The following is a 15,766-nucleotide window of genomic DNA, read 5'->3' as shown; positions in this document are numbered from 1 at the left end:
GCACGACTTGGCCACGACATCAGCTTGCCTGGTCGAAATGTTGCATCATGTGCCATTCCTAAACATCTGATCAAAGAATGAAACACACAACCAAGAAATTATTTAAGGACATTCACTTCCTGTAAGTCATCTGAGAGATAAGCCAGCCTGTCAGCCAAGCATTAAACCACACCCAAACCACAGTAGCTTCATCTGAAGTCGGTCGTAGAGCACAGACGTTAGTATCAAGTTTGAGCTACTCGGGTCAGAGGTAAAACTGACTTATCAGAGGTGTTACTGAAGGTCTTAATGCTTATTTAAGAACTCATTTCTTCAGCTCTGGATTTTAATTATATAAGTAATTATACCTACAGAAAGATCAAAATCCATTGTGCCATGCCACCACACAATCCATGACCTGATTCTTCCCCCATCATAATTAAAACACTGAATGAAACTGAGCTCAATTACAAATCCGGTCCTTAAGCATTACTTGTCCTCGCTAACACCGCTGAATAAAATCTATTAATCCACACGAGGGACACTGCAAGTGACTAGTCCTGTCTGACTGGCTCCTTTGGCCTACTTTCCTTTTCAGATCGAGCCGTGGTGCGATCCGAGGCAACTGTGCTATGATTATCTAAAGATGGATATAAGGAGCAGTTTGACTGCGTGCCCAGTGGGATCAATCTTGTGACACAGTGGGGCGGTGTCTGGGGGGCCTGTTTAGACAAACCCTGGGCTCTATCTTTTATCCTTTATCACAGCTGCTCGTTCTTTCTCTATTGTTGTGTTAGTTGTAGCCTCTGGATCACACAGGGTTCTATCGGGGCTGTGATCAGAGATCTTTAGCAGATAAAACTCAAGGCCAAAGTACTGAAATTAAGCATGCAGAACACATTTATACCGCTTCTTATCATATCACGACTTCTATCCTTCGCTCTTTTATTTCAGGCTAAAGACATGTCCAGACATTACAGTTAAAGGAATGAGAGGAATGGGAGGAATTCTGGGGCATTCCCATCTTGGCAGAGTCACCTCTGAGCGAGAAGGCCACTCCCTGAATTACAGGCAGAGTTGAGAGAAGGAGATGATTTGCCATCAGTTTACCGAACATCAGCCTGTTCAGTAAACACAGACAATGAAAAGTAAAGAGGTTAGACTTCAAAATTACAGCAATATGTCTAACTTATGAGTGTTTCAGAAGCTGCTGTTAATACTACCACAAGTAATGCCAGTTCAAGGAAAGGTAGAAGAACACGTAAAACAACTGCAATGATTTAATACATGGTTGATCAGGAAACTATTAGGTCTAAACCAGTCTACTGTTCCTGCTAAGGAAGTTAGTACATCAGAGGAGGTGAGAATAGCTTAAGTGTAGCGTATATGTGCGTGTGTGTGTATATGTGTGTGTGTGAGTGAAAAAGAAAAGAAAAAAACAACCTTTAACGGTAAGACAAACATGGACATTCCTGCGTTGTTATGGTAATGCCCTGCACAAAAGGAAATAACACTGTCACACAGAATAAATTAACAAATGCTGCTGCATTTAAAGCGAATTAGACTTTTTGTTTGTGTTTCGGTGTGTTTGTATGAGGGTCAAGTGAGCAAGCCTAATAAAAGTCAAATGGTTTTCAGAGCATATTGCTTTAGACAAATATAGTACACAAGAGGCACATCTGCCAAGAAAAAAAAGGCAAAACCGCTCTCCTGAACACAACAGGGCCTCAAAAATAGCATGATGATGCTGGGAGAGAATGAGAAGCCTGTAATTCAACAAGGAGCCTATATAGTGATTAAGTCCCATGTTAAAAGAAAAAAAAAAAAAAAAAAAATGCAAACACACACCACCCACTCTCACTGGCTCAGTTGCAACATTTCCTGTCAGAGCTATTGCTTCCAACAGCAGAAGAAAAAAAGAGAAGTCTTGCATCAGTGCAACAAGCAGCACACTTATCTTAATCATTAAGAAATCGATATTTTTGCTTTAATGCAACCAGAGCTGCATATTCAAACCTTACAATTATCTTTACGCTCCAGAAATTCTCTTTAAAGTTCAGTCATGCTTCTTGTCATGACCTAAGAAAGTATATGTTTGTGGCAAATGAGAGAAAAGTGCTCAAACAAACCGGCACCCACCCTTCCTCAGCCGACAGTCATCATTCCAGCAGTGACCAAACTCTCACAGGTCACGAGGCCACCCTGAACAGCCATACCACATCCCAACCCCCTCCTTGACCATGGCAACCACATCACATGACTATCACTCATGACCGGGAACCGCTGACAAACTGGACCGTCTGTAAACCTGCGCCACTGATTTCCTGCCGACTGCAACTGAAACCTTTAAAAATAGGCAAGATGTGAAGACAACGCGACAACTCAGGTATTCAGAACGTGACGACAACAGCAACAAAGTGAAACTGGATATCTGAACGGCTGAAGCCAATTCAACCCTGAACGCGGAGATAGCACCAGTGCTGAGTTTTGAACAAAATGAAGGAAGTGAAACTTTCACCTTCTTGCTCCCTAGAAAAAGACAGATAAAAAGAAGCTGGAACTCGACGGGCCCTTTTCTCTACAAAGGGCAAATTCTTCTACTATCAGATGTTTATACCACAGCAAGAGATTGAAACTGTGCAGCAATAGCAGCAACAGAGGAGAGTGGTGTACATTTACAGTAACTGGGGCACTGCTGTACAAACTCCTGCCATCTCATCCACTACCGGTTCAACAATATCATTTGAAGGCAGAGTTCAGTTTCAGCTCTGTTCTTACCTAATTGCACAATCTGTATCAGGGCCTCAGAGGAAACATGCTATTATCCTTGACTTCACATAGATAACACAGCTGGAAAGTAGCCACGGCTTGTGGTCGATCGGAGGGGAGAGTCAAGAACTGCTATCAAGAGCTGCGCAAAAACAAAGCTCTTCTGCACACGCTCAAACCGAACATTAACGTGTGAAGATGTCGTTTCAGCTTCAGGGGTAAAAATTTAGAGTACGTGTGTGTACACGCTCAAGCTGCTTTCACTCACACGGGCAAACTTGAAAAGGAATACGAAGAATATTTATACATACATATATATATGTAAAAGATAGCCAATAACTTACTATTACTTATTCAATACAAGTTAAAAAGCAACAAAACTGAGGATAGATTTTTGTGTGACATATTTACCTAATATAATGGAAAGCAGAAGAGCAGACTAAGCAACCTGATTACTCGTCTGTTTTCTCATACACCAACTACAATGTCATATCAATATAAAATTTTCAGAGCGAGGTAAAAAAACAAAAACATTTTAAAACCACAGTATTGATCTCAGCCTCATCTGCTGTGCAGCAGTGTTCAATTGTAGGTGTTAGAAGTAATATTTGCACTCCACTGCACCCCTGGCTCGCCATGCCCCACAGTCACATGGTATTGGCAAAGCCAAAGAATGCATATGATACCAGCGCTTACAGTGGCTACCAGGCATAAACACACGAGCAACGGTGATGAGCAGGAGCGTGCGCTCAGATTGACAAGACACATATAAGAAATGCTGCAACACTACAAACATACTGTGCAGGCTGAAAAATCAGAGCTCATCCACTCTCAAAGACCGGACTTTATGCGAAGCTCGTCTTGTGTGTGTTTACTCTCTCCCCCACCTCAAGTCATGCTGTGGTCTACCAGCCAGCCGGGGCTAGGTAATCCCCGTAGGTAAACAGAGGCAGAACGGTGGCCTGCTCACTCATACCCGCCTCTCCACATCACACCACAGCACCCACACACACTGCAGCCAGGCTGAACCTCCGGACTGGAACATTGCTACACCCACACAGTTAAAAAGAGATAATTCCCGGGTGTAGCATTGCCCGGCCTCTTCTATTAACGTCTGTGAAGATGCTGAGTGGATAGAGAATCCGAGTCCATTTTGTTGGTGAATCCAACCAAATTCACCTACGATGATTGTGCAGCTACTTTACTAGTTTAAAAACAAAACAAAACCCCTAAATCCCAAAGCTTACTTTGTAAGCTTCATGTAAACACAAAGGAGCTACTCATCTCTTTCAAACTAGTCATGTATGTACGTTCTATTATCTTTCAGTTTTTTTCATTTTACGTAACAGTGGTCCCTGTCTTAACCACATGACAAGTTTTGTTTTTAATGATGAGAATCAACAGCGGTAGAAAGCCAAAGCTTGATTTCTGAAGCAATGAAAAGCAGCTTTCATGTTTCCACAAACGCTGCAAGTAGCTGAGCTTGTATAGCTGCCCATCGAGTTTGTGACACAAAGAGCAATAAACACCAGCAATTTTGCAGCGTTTTCATATTGTAGTTCTATTTCCTGTTAGGAGTAGGTCCACCACACATGCTGAACCGTGAAGCAGCTCGTGTAAATTTGGGTTGTTTTTAGGGGGGGGGGGGGTCATGTTACTGTAACATAAGCACACTGAACATTTACTTTGTCAGCAACAGCTTAATGCAGGGTTTTCTAGTAGCCAAATTATTTGTGTGCTTTTAAGCAAACCTCAGCTGCTGTTTAAGCTAAATTCTTCACCGAACTTCTCGTGACATGTGGTGAAATGAGTAGATGTCCCCAAAGAAAAAGAAAAGAAAAAAGAAAACACAGCCTGGGTTCTTTTTTAAAAAAGCCATTTGTATTAAGTCTTTTTTTTTTTTTTTTCAAAACAGCCAACTGTTAAATGGCTGGTCTGAAATTAAACTTACAATCAGGTTAGATTTGTCAATGGTACATTATCACATTTCCTGTTAAAAACAACAAAAGGAACAGAACAAAACAGAACTCCTTTGAATTGATTGGCCTGGAAATTAAGTGTCGGGTGTTGTGATCATGTCTAAGGGGTTCCAGTACCTGTGCATTTCAAGACATGGGTTCATCCAGACCAAGCAGACATTGCAAAAATTAACACCTTAGACTTCAAAAAGGCCAAAGTAAAACAAACAGAAAACTGCCATTCCATTCAAGAGAAGCCTGCTGTAGTTTTTTTATCGTCAGCTTCCATCCTTACGACACTATCCAGTAGAAGAGTTCACTAGTTTGTGGATTGTGATGTTGAAGGGTTGTTTTGGTTGTGGGTTGGCACTAAATCTGAACAGCTGATTTGTTTCGGAAAGGCACTTGACACAAGGGCGATCGGGTCAGTGTCCTTGTGTCACTTCAGTTAGGGTCCTCTCACACACTTAAAGAGAAAGTGAAGTAAAAAAAACAAAAAAAAAACCCAAAAAAACATGAAGTGGCACTCGTCACATTTTCTCCACCACCAGAGACGTGGCGTCAATTTCTTCTGACTTTGGAAAAGAAAGCAGGATTTGGAGTGTTGTGGAGCGTTGCTCCAAATTTGATCAGGCGGCCCAACTCTTTATCTGTCCCAGACTGTGCAGTTACTTAACAAAATATATACTCTATCTCCCTGTGTTCTTCTCATACAGAAATATCCATTTATGAGTTTTCTTTAAGTGTTTCTTTCCATCTTTTCCATTGGGATGTAGTTCCAGTTGGAAGTACAGTTGGAACTGGTGAGGAGGGGGGGGGATGAGGCTGAAACTCTGGATCTGACACTGTGTTGACATCAATGGCGGACACCGATCGTGCAGTACAGATACTCCAACCCAGCAGAATTCCTGAAGAGTGGACCCCTCCCTGTCTCAGTTGCTCCCCCTCCTCCTCGTCCCCCTGCAGCATTCCTCCCTTCATTTTCCTCCAAGGCCAGGGCGAGACACGAAGAAGAGCTCAACAGTACAGACTTGCTGCAACACACTGCCACAAACAAGAAAGGCGGAGAAAAAGAAAGTGTCATGAATGAACTAGAACAACTTCTAGGGAAAACAGATTTCCTCCAAAGCTAAATCTAATCTCGAACTTGCTGACTCTTGAAATGTAGGCCACACAAAAACACTGGAATCTCCCTGTAAACCCCATTCTGGAATATGGCATTTGGCAGTTCTTTTAATAGCTCCGAACTGTAGCTGCACCGATTGAGCCACAAAAGTTTGTAAACCTAATTAAGTGTGCCACTGGCATGCCCCATCCAGTTCTGCAAATGAATCAGAGACTTCCCCTATCTGCTTAGCAAAACAATGGACTGCAAGTGTCCCACTGTACGTTACCGGTAAAAAGTACTGCTGAGTTTTTATAGCTAAGTACTGACAAAAAACAAACTTCAGGCTACGCATTAAAATGAAGACACGTTTAGCTTACATCCGGTGCTTTGCTGCTCGCTAAACAGTACTTAATGTGGACAAGTTGGTAATAAGTACGCTGTTTATATATAGTTCTTGTCACTGCATTGAACAATCAACCGTGTCAGGTTTACACTTTCGGTGTATGGTGTTCCAACTTACCATTGCAAACTTAAAACCGAGCAAAGAAAACTTTGTGATTGTCCATTTTCCTTAAAGAATAACACAAGACGAGCAGCACTGGTCGTCGCCATTTGGTGTTGAGGCATAGTTCATCTGTCGGACTATTTCTGCAAACAGTTCGTCCACAGAGCTTTTATTTTTGGCTGAAGTTTCCATGAACGGGCAGTTCCATTCGTCCGCCAGAGCCTTCCCTTCACCGGACGAAACCTCCCTTTCCCCCTCCAGGTCCACTTTGTTTCCAACCAGAATCATCGGCACTCTTTCGTACCGTTTCACCCGAATAATCTGATCCCTCATCGGTTTGATGTCCTGGAAGCTCTGCTGGTTCACCAGGCTGTAGACCAGAATAAAACCCTGGCCGTTTTTGATGTACAGGTCTCGCATGGAGGCGAACTGCTCGGTCCCAGCCGTGTCCAAGATCTCCAAGACGGACGGAGAGGAGTCCACCTCGATCTCCTTCCTGTAAAAATCCTCTATCGTGGGGTCGTATTTTTCTATGAAAGATCCCGTCACGAACTGGACGGTTAGTGCCGATTTACCGACGCCCCCGGACCCGAGAACCACTACTTTGTACTCTCTCATGGTGCCTAAAACAGCCGCCGCCGCTGCTGCTGCTGCTGCTGGTTCCTCTCCGCTGTGAGCCCGCTAGCCGCCCTGCTGGGTTTCAAACCGCTCACCGTTGCACCTCCGCCAGCACTTTTGTACGGGCTCCGGTCGCTGAAAACCGGGCGTGGCTGTCAACTATCGCCGTTCAGGAGGTGAATACAGTTGTTTTGCGCCCACGCTCACCATTTGTATTGTGGCATGCTGAGGTCCCGAATACAGCCCTACCGGTTCTTGAGCAAGCTTCCCCCGTTTTCGTTCAAGTAGCCACCGTGCGTCCGTAGCTTTCTTTTTCACAATCAAGTCGAATGTAGCGGAAAACAACTGCTTCCTGTTTGCACCTTCAAAATAAAAGCGCTATATCGATCCATGCAGTAAATCTCACCGTATTATGTTTTTACCACTCATCGAATACATTATCTTTTTTTATTTAAATCATATTCAATTTAATTCTAGATGTTTTTATTGCTAATTAATCGTTTTAAGGAATTTATTACAGACTCCCAATCTTAATGCTTTGATTTCCGGTGTGAGCATACTAACTTCTGGATACCTGACAAAGAGCCTGCCCTGCCTGCCCACACTCGTCACGCAGTCTGCGTCTTACGTCACTCAGTAAATACTCTGGCCAGTGTTTAGTTAAAGGTGCAGTACGGCTGTTATCGCATAGTCAGCGTGGTTGATAGCCTCAATACTCATACAGACTTGCCACACCTTAGTTTCGACATCACTGATCTTTGGGCTTACTACCGCTTGACTCATTCTAAATAACTTACGGGAAAAGCCAGCCTTTTGTGATTTCTACACACAGCTTGTTGCGTATCCATTAGCAATGATGTTTTTCCCCCTTCCTCTCATCACAAACATTTCACTAGTTTCAATATTTCCAACTAGGATTTAACAAGTCAAGCTGAATTACAATATAAGATGTTAATTATGATAATGATTAGGAAATATGTGGCCGACGTGCTGGTTGTGCTTAACGAGGGAAGGGCATAGAGAACAATGAAATGCCTCATGTGAGACGTGAACCCCCCACCCCCCTATATGTGACACATTGGAGGGCTTTCGTCTCCAATGTGTTTATTTTTTATTTGTTTGTATAGAAACCTCGAATCAGATAAATCTTAATTTCCTTGTTCAGCAACTTGGTTCTTTGGGCCACTTTTGTGAGTCAGCCAAAACATTACCAGAAACACATGCAAACCCAACAGGAAGGAAAGTTGTTTTTCTGTCATGCACAACTAATGGCTTGTGTTGCAAACTTTAATCCCAGTGAAACGCCATGTGATAAGCTTTTAATAAAAGTAGTTATTTAAGTCATCCCATGTCTTTGTACGTGCATGTGAGTGTGTTCACAGTCATCATTATGTCTGCTTGTAAGCTTGTAAAGTAACCGCTGATTTCAATCAGCGCCTGGAAGCAGTGACGATTAAACCACAGCTGTGACATAATCACCTCCAAGGATGCCTTGGAAAATTCTTCTGGATCAATAGAAGTTTAATCTTTCCACAACTCCCCATCAGTGATACACCACACACTCGTGAAGTTGGATTATAATGCAATAATGAACTAAACCCATGAGTCAGTCTTAAGCCAAAAGAATACACTATATTTTAAAACATTTACACACAGATGGAAACAGACTTTTCCTTAGAAAGTCTGAGGATTTTCCCGTAGGTTTAGTTTGAGGCGACGGTATGGGAAATGTGTGGATTTCACCATCGTGTGGGCTTCCCAAAGGCCCTGCAGGCAGCCCCTACCCAAATCCCATTAAGAAACAACAAGCCAAAGCCTATATGAAGACAAATAGCACTCAAGCCTCGGGGGAGTGAAGGGTAATGTGACTTAAAGCCTTGTGATGTGGATTGTCACATCTGTGAGAGTGGTCACTGTGAATGTAAGGAGCAGACCGTCCTGTTGGAGTTTATTTTCACACACTGCTGATAATTAGATAGACATGGCCACATTAACACTAAATGGTATGCAAAACCCCAAGGTGAATTGTTAGCAAGAAGCTATCAAAGAGCTGAATAATGGTGATCTTTGGCCTTTGTCTGGCTCCGTGAACAAAGAACAAGAGTTGCTGGGGGGAAATCTGAAAAACATGGAACATGGAAATGTTCTAATCTTTTAAGTTGTGTTCATTTCACCAATACAGCTCAAGGGAGAATATAAACAGTAGTAAAGAGTAATATTTTGATGTCCAGAGTTCATATTTCTTTTAACGCTGTTTTTTAAATACACCAACACTTGAGGGAAGTAGCTGGCTTATCAGCAGTGGAATGCTGCCCCACAAATATTCAGCATCGTCTGACTGGTATTCGGTGCTGGGCAGGTGAGTTTCTAAAGAGTTAAAAAAAGAAAGAAGCATGTTTATCTAGAGGCTGATCAGAACAGTGACACCGAAATCCAGGTTACAAACCAGAAAATCAAAATCTGATAGTTAAAAACAGACACACATATTACTGAAGTAATATTTATTACGATACAGCAGGCTTACGTAAAGTGGACGTTTAAAGCAAAAAAAGTTCTTGACTTCGAATCTAAAGAATATTGTCACACTGAAACTAACAGGTTGCTGACGCCACCTTTTTGAGATTGAAAAAAACATGACGTCAAAGCAGGCTGAAGGGAAACTGAAACTTCTATTCCAATAGTGCGAAAACATGTTGGAAAATCCCTGATAGTCAAAATAACTGAGGGACAGAAGTGTTCGAACAGCGTGACGTAAATGTGGTTTCATTCATTTACATAACTGTGGAGTTGTTTTAAGAGAAACATTAAATATTATTTGGTCAGTATTTAGGTAACTAGTGAGCCCTGAAGAGTGGCTCTGGGCCATAGTTCATGCATGACTGTAATAACAGCTGGCCAGACACAAGCTGTCAGAAGAGATCACTGGTGAGTTAAGGATATGGATGATAGCCAGATCATGATCATTTAAGTATCTGCACTGTAACACTTGTAGGTGTTTCTTGTGTGGGCTGATTATATTTTTTAAGCACAATGTATTCTTATTAAGTGCTTTATGGCTGCCAGTTTGTCTTAGATTATGTAAAAATATTCCGTTTTGTGAAGTAAATGACAAAATTACATCTGAGAGGAGTGTCGAAAGCAATTTGTAAAAGCTTGATTCACTAAAAACTAGAGGCACAGAATTCAATTTGCTTGTTATGTCATGACTTCAGCTCTATATAGGTTTGCTATGCAAGCAGCTTATTCCAGTACCTATGTTCTAATTTAGCTTAGCAGTCTCCAGCAGATGTTCCAGGTGTGTCATATGAAAGAGCGACATAACCCAGTGGCCCACAACGAATTTCCATTGAGAAAACCCTCTAGTAGCTGTAGTAATTATTTAGCACTTATTATACATTGCATTGATTGTACTTTTAATCCAGAGATCTTACATTTTACCGTCATTTTTAAAAAGGACCCAGGATCATATTGCTGATTATCTTGTGCTTTGCAATACTCCAAACTGATATAGTATTGATCTGTTACCAAGATCAATACTTGGTAACAGTATTGATCTTGGTAATACTTTAAAGGTACCTTATTTAGGTACCTTTAAAAGTACCTACATAAGGTACTTTTAAAGGTACCTTATGTAGGGGAAGAGCAGTATCATTTATGAGATCATCATCAATTTGCCAATGTATATATATATGTATATATATATATACTGTATATATATATATGTGTATATATATATATATATATATATATATATATATATATATAGAGAGAGAGAGAGAGAGAGAGAGAGAGAGATGGATAGATATATAACACAATTCAGTAGGCAATATACTTAATTGAGATGACAGAAACAAGGTATCGCTCCTATTGCGCTAGTATCAATCTGATATCATTACCAGCATTGATATACTACTATATATTATCGATATTTGGATCAATCCACCCACCTCTTCTAGTTACACCTTTATAATATCCATAATATCTGGAGGACTGTTCTCTCAGCTGAACATCAACAACAATACAATAAGATGTACAGTGACGGGTCTTTAAACTTCACTCCTGCTCCTGTGAGAGTTACAGTAGACTAATTAATATGTATGTAATCATCAAGCTAATTAATGACAGTGAAGTCTCCTCTAACATTGTCATCCAACAGAGACATTTCACAAAACAAGTTTTAGGCTCTAATTTCAAAAGATGGAAAGTGTTACAGCAAAATGTTATTACTTGGTTCTGATGTGGTGTCTATAGCCTCATGACCTTAGTTTAATCATAATTTACTCTTAGTCTCTGTGGCAATGAGTGTGTTTTAATTTAAAAATCCAAATGGTGAAAGATGCCCGTTCACCAACGTCACAGCACTGTGTAATGATTTTCAAAGACTTTATGTGAATAGACTTCAAAGTTAGTCATGTAGCCACAATTGTGACATAAAAACCATCATCCACTGTATTTATATCTTCTTATTATCCACAAAAGAAAAAAAAATGGCAGCAACTCATAAGGACTACACAGACACTGATTAGAGATTAAATTTCTCACACCTTTGCTGCCACTATTTCTTGCATCTGCTAGTATGCAGGGCTCTCAAGTGAAGTCTAAGACATAATAACATCACCAGTGTTGGGGCTGTTACTCAAAAAAAAAGCAAAAAAAAAAAAGCAGAACCTCAATGTAGCTTTTCATCTGGCCACAATTCACAGGTTAGTGTAATGTGTGAAGTGCAGGAAGAAAGTGATAACGTTTCTTGTCACTTGTTGGCTATATTAGTCAAATGAATGGGATTTAAAATCCAATGAGACTCGCAAACTAATTTGCCAGACAAGTTAATCTCATTCAACACCAAATGAAGGTGTCTGACGTCAAGGGTTGTCAAGGATGACTACAGTTCAGTAGTAACTAAACTAAAAAGCATATATCAGCGAGTCATAGCAGTGTCCGTATTACTGATGTTAGTATAACAGTGATAGGAAGGCACCAACCATACCTTCTGTCATCATGACCACGGTCATCATGATTAACATCACGTCACAGGATACAGGTGGTATGTAACATGTGCGGCAAATGACTATTTCCCGCTGTCACATCATATGGTGTTCCAAGAAGTTCTTCATCATTTTCTAAATGCAAAATGTAACAACAGCAAGAATCTTATGTTACCGATGCAACAGCCGTAGTTCTTGACTGCTCTAATGTAGTTCAGAACGTATGGCAGAGGGGCACATACAGACTCTCGTTTAATAAACATTACAATACTCTTGGGTGTAGTAGTTCTTATAAAAAAGGACAATTGCCAGTGAAATGACAAATATGACCTCAACCATGAGCGTAAATTGTGTGAAGCACAAAAGCAGTTTCTTCTTTTACATCACATTCCTGTAAAGAGGCAGGAACACTCCTAACATGAATCGTTCCTAAAAGACTGTTAATGGCTCTACCACTTTTGTCCTATTCCTGAAATGAGGTCAGTGCAATTGTTGAACAAAAATGCATAAAAGGCAAATGGGATCTGTGTTTTTTTCCTATTCTCCCCGCATGAGATAATTGAAGAACGTATGCAGTTCAAGTAGTGACTTAATGGTTTGATTAGTAAGTGCAATATGATCACTGAATATCATACGACAATGCATTATAGTACTGCCTTACACATGAGAGATGTGATTATAGTAATGGGTTACTTTAGAACATGTTGAAGCCAATGCTGGTTACCACAATACATATTTTTATGCGTGGGTTGTTAACTAATGACATCATGGCCCCAGCCCTTACCCCAACACTAACAATCTTTTTTCATGATTTTGCAGCAACAAAACAGCTAAAAATGTTTGTCCCTGGACACAAACCTTGAACAATGCTTGAGTAAATGAATAATTCCACAAAGTTAAAAAATAAAAGTCAGATTTATTCATTCATTCAGTATGACTTGAAGCAACTGAGCCTATAAACTCATACTGAAACATTTTTACAGAGAACATAGTGGAGCCAATGGCTGTTTTTTTTTTTACAAACAAAGCTTTTCTGCAACCACAGAAGTCACCTCCTGCTGGTAATTGCAGAGAATAGCAGTATAAAGCACTTGGGCTTGGTTTAGGTTCTTAGGATAAATTTTCACACCCAGAGGCTATGTACATCTTTACATTCAGTCTGGATGTGGATGTGTGCTTATCCTCCACATCCTCCTCCTGTTTCTGACCTGGAAACCGAACTACAAAGGCAACGGTTCTACATATATCCACCACGTGATTCCAAGCAGAAAAAAAAACAAGTATTTCTGACAGCTGCAGAAATTATGGGTTCACATTTATGTTTATTTTGCAACAGCCTTGTTTATCTGAATCTACTGATGATGACATTTACATCATATGCACACCAGTGCATGACTTGCAGATGCAGAAAGTATGACACTGATGCAAGATAGGCCGCTTACTGCACAAAGTCATTAATAGATTCCTATTTCAGTTTTAACTGAAACTAACACTGAAACTCAGTAATTGAGGTTTCAGCTGATGCACTATGGAGGTTATAAATCTCTACTTTTCAAAGATTCATCAATATCTGAGTTGTTCAATTGTGATTACAGGTCCAGATCAATCTGTCTCCTGCTTCATAAAACAGAAGAGTGAAAGTGTGTTCTTGATCTAATAGTTTGACAAAAAATAATAAAACATTAACCTCGGCTTTTCTCTAAATATATCAAACATGTACTTAGCAAAGTTTAGCAGCTTGACACTGACTTTTCCCAAAGTTTATAAACAGGTGTTCACACTGATTGCATGTTCCTACAGAATACTGGGTCCAGGCTTTTGGAGACAGCTTTTGCATTTTTTTTGACAACATGTCTTTTTATCTGATCAATATCACTGATTGATGCTAGAAGTGCTGTGGTCAGTGTAGAACCTGTATTTTACAGTATTTTAACAGAATTTTTTGAAGTTGTCTTGGTTTTTGATTTATTTTTGTTGAAATTATAAATGTCTGTTCTGCACTTTCCATCAACAGTTTTGTTTTAATATAAATCTGGGAAAACAGCGTAAACGACACTTGAAGCTACTCAGTTGAAACAAGACTGGGCTGTAATTCTTAACCCTTACAATTTTGCAAATTTGTTCCATATCTATTCAGATGGATTTTAGACCCACAAATGTGGGAAAATGATAGTTTTAGAGAATCTTGAAACCGTAAAAGTGTGCGCAAAGTTCAAAGGGGACCTTGACACTGTCACAATAATTGTCTGTGTTCCCACCACCTTTCCCAGGTTCTCACATACAGGCTGTTGCTGGACTTTGACGGATCAGTGTAACAGGGTAAGAGTCGTATATGGTGCACAGAGGTCAGAGGAAGCCGTGGCACAGACACAAGATGTGTAATAGAGCAGCATGGTGCTTAGCACTGTCACCTAACAGACACAAGGTTTCTGCTTCAAATCTGGGTGCTCCAGCTTCCTCATTCAGTACAAAGACATTCCTGTTGGGTTCAATTTTTACCCTTAACCAGTGAGAGAGATAAAATAATTGAAGTGTACAGAATAAAATGTTGTATGAATGTGTATAGGACTTGTGTGTATGACTTGTAATTAAACACATGTTGAGTAGTCAGTAAGACTTGAAAAACACTATATAAATGTGAATACATTATGTTTGTATCCACAGCGTTAGAAAATAATCTTGTGTTATAAGTTTTAATTAAAGGTGAATTAATATTGGTAATCAAAGATGATTTTAGATTGTAGTTTACATAATAAATACCAGCAATTCCAGAAAGTTGTTTCCATTTTAATTTTCATTTAAATTATTACATTATTAAATCAATAAAAAATCTTTAAATAAAAACATTGAAATTATCATGGTTGTTATGTTTTTGTTACTTAACTAATATGCACTTATTATGGGTGTATTATGGTATTATTATGGGTCAAAACTGACCTGCACCACACTGTGAAGGCATTAAAAGTGAGTAGTATGTAAAGGTTAAATGAAAACCAAAAATACTTTTCCTTAAAGAGTCGTTAGCTCAAAAGCTATGAATAGATGGACCAGAGGATCAGTCTGTCTTACTATTCTGCATTGGCATGCATTATCCAGTAGAGGGCAGCAGACCTACATCCATCCATGTTGATGTGGTGACATTTTGTACATTGAATTAAATGCAGACAAGGAGGAAACCCTCAGATGAGTTATTTGTGAAATTTTAAGTTATTTTACACAAAAAGGAAAAAAAAATGCCCAGGAAAATGTGTGGGAGTTGACATGTTACTGTTATATGATTTGTTGTGATCTGCTATATGATTTTTCTTTTCTTTTTTTTTCTTTTCTTTTTTTTTTAATGCAAAGATTCTGAAACAGGGGCATATAAAATTCACAAATATACCACAAAAGAAGATTTAAATTTAATATTACTGGATAAGAATTCAGTATTGTCCAGAGGAAATGGAGACAAACGGCTGTTGTGTTCTGTGAAATGCCACTATTGTCACCAGCAATGCCAGAATAGTCTGGAGAAACTGATGGGGCCATTCAATCTGTGACATACAACTTTATAGCTGATCAAAAAAATTAATCAGAAGAGCGCATGAGGATATGTAATCCAGGACAAGGCAGAGGGCAAAAAACAGAGAGGACTGGTAAGCAGAAAGAAGCAGGGTGACAAAGAGAGGGGAGACACAGGGTCTTTCATGCAGACCACAAAGCCGCCCTTTCATGTGTGGAATTTGGCCATCATTAATAATACATACAACTCTATCCAGTTCAGTACAGCTGAGTGCTGGGGGTTAAAGTTTAGGGATGAGAGTCACAGAAGCCATCATCATCACAGTGAAGAGTCTGACATTCC

General features: G+C 39.9%; 1 protein-coding gene across 1 annotated transcript; it reads right to left on the bottom strand.

Annotated features, from left to right (window-relative positions):
- Window positions 1-1,245: 1,245 nt before the first annotated feature.
- LOC146694151 (ras-related protein Rap-2b) lies at window positions 1,246-7,258 on the bottom strand. Its single transcript, XM_085430297.1, has 2 exons — window positions 6,335-7,258; window positions 1,246-5,750 (listed from the first exon to the last, which is right to left on the bottom strand). The coding sequence occupies exon 1, from the start codon at window positions 6,935-6,937 to the stop codon at window positions 6,386-6,388; it is 552 nt and encodes a 183-aa protein (XP_085286423.1). The 5' UTR covers window positions 6,938-7,258; the 3' UTR covers window positions 1,246-5,750; window positions 6,335-6,385.
- Window positions 7,259-15,766: the final 8,508 nt, after the last annotated feature.

This window comes from Copadichromis virginalis, linkage group LG14 (assembly GCF_057382275.1).
Source record: "Copadichromis virginalis isolate Kocher_CV1m ecotype Utaka linkage group LG14, C_Virginalis_male_GT1.1, whole genome shotgun sequence".
Taxonomy (NCBI): Eukaryota; Metazoa; Chordata; class Actinopteri; order Cichliformes; family Cichlidae; genus Copadichromis; species Copadichromis virginalis.
This window is presented reverse-complemented; position numbering and strand designations above follow the sequence as displayed.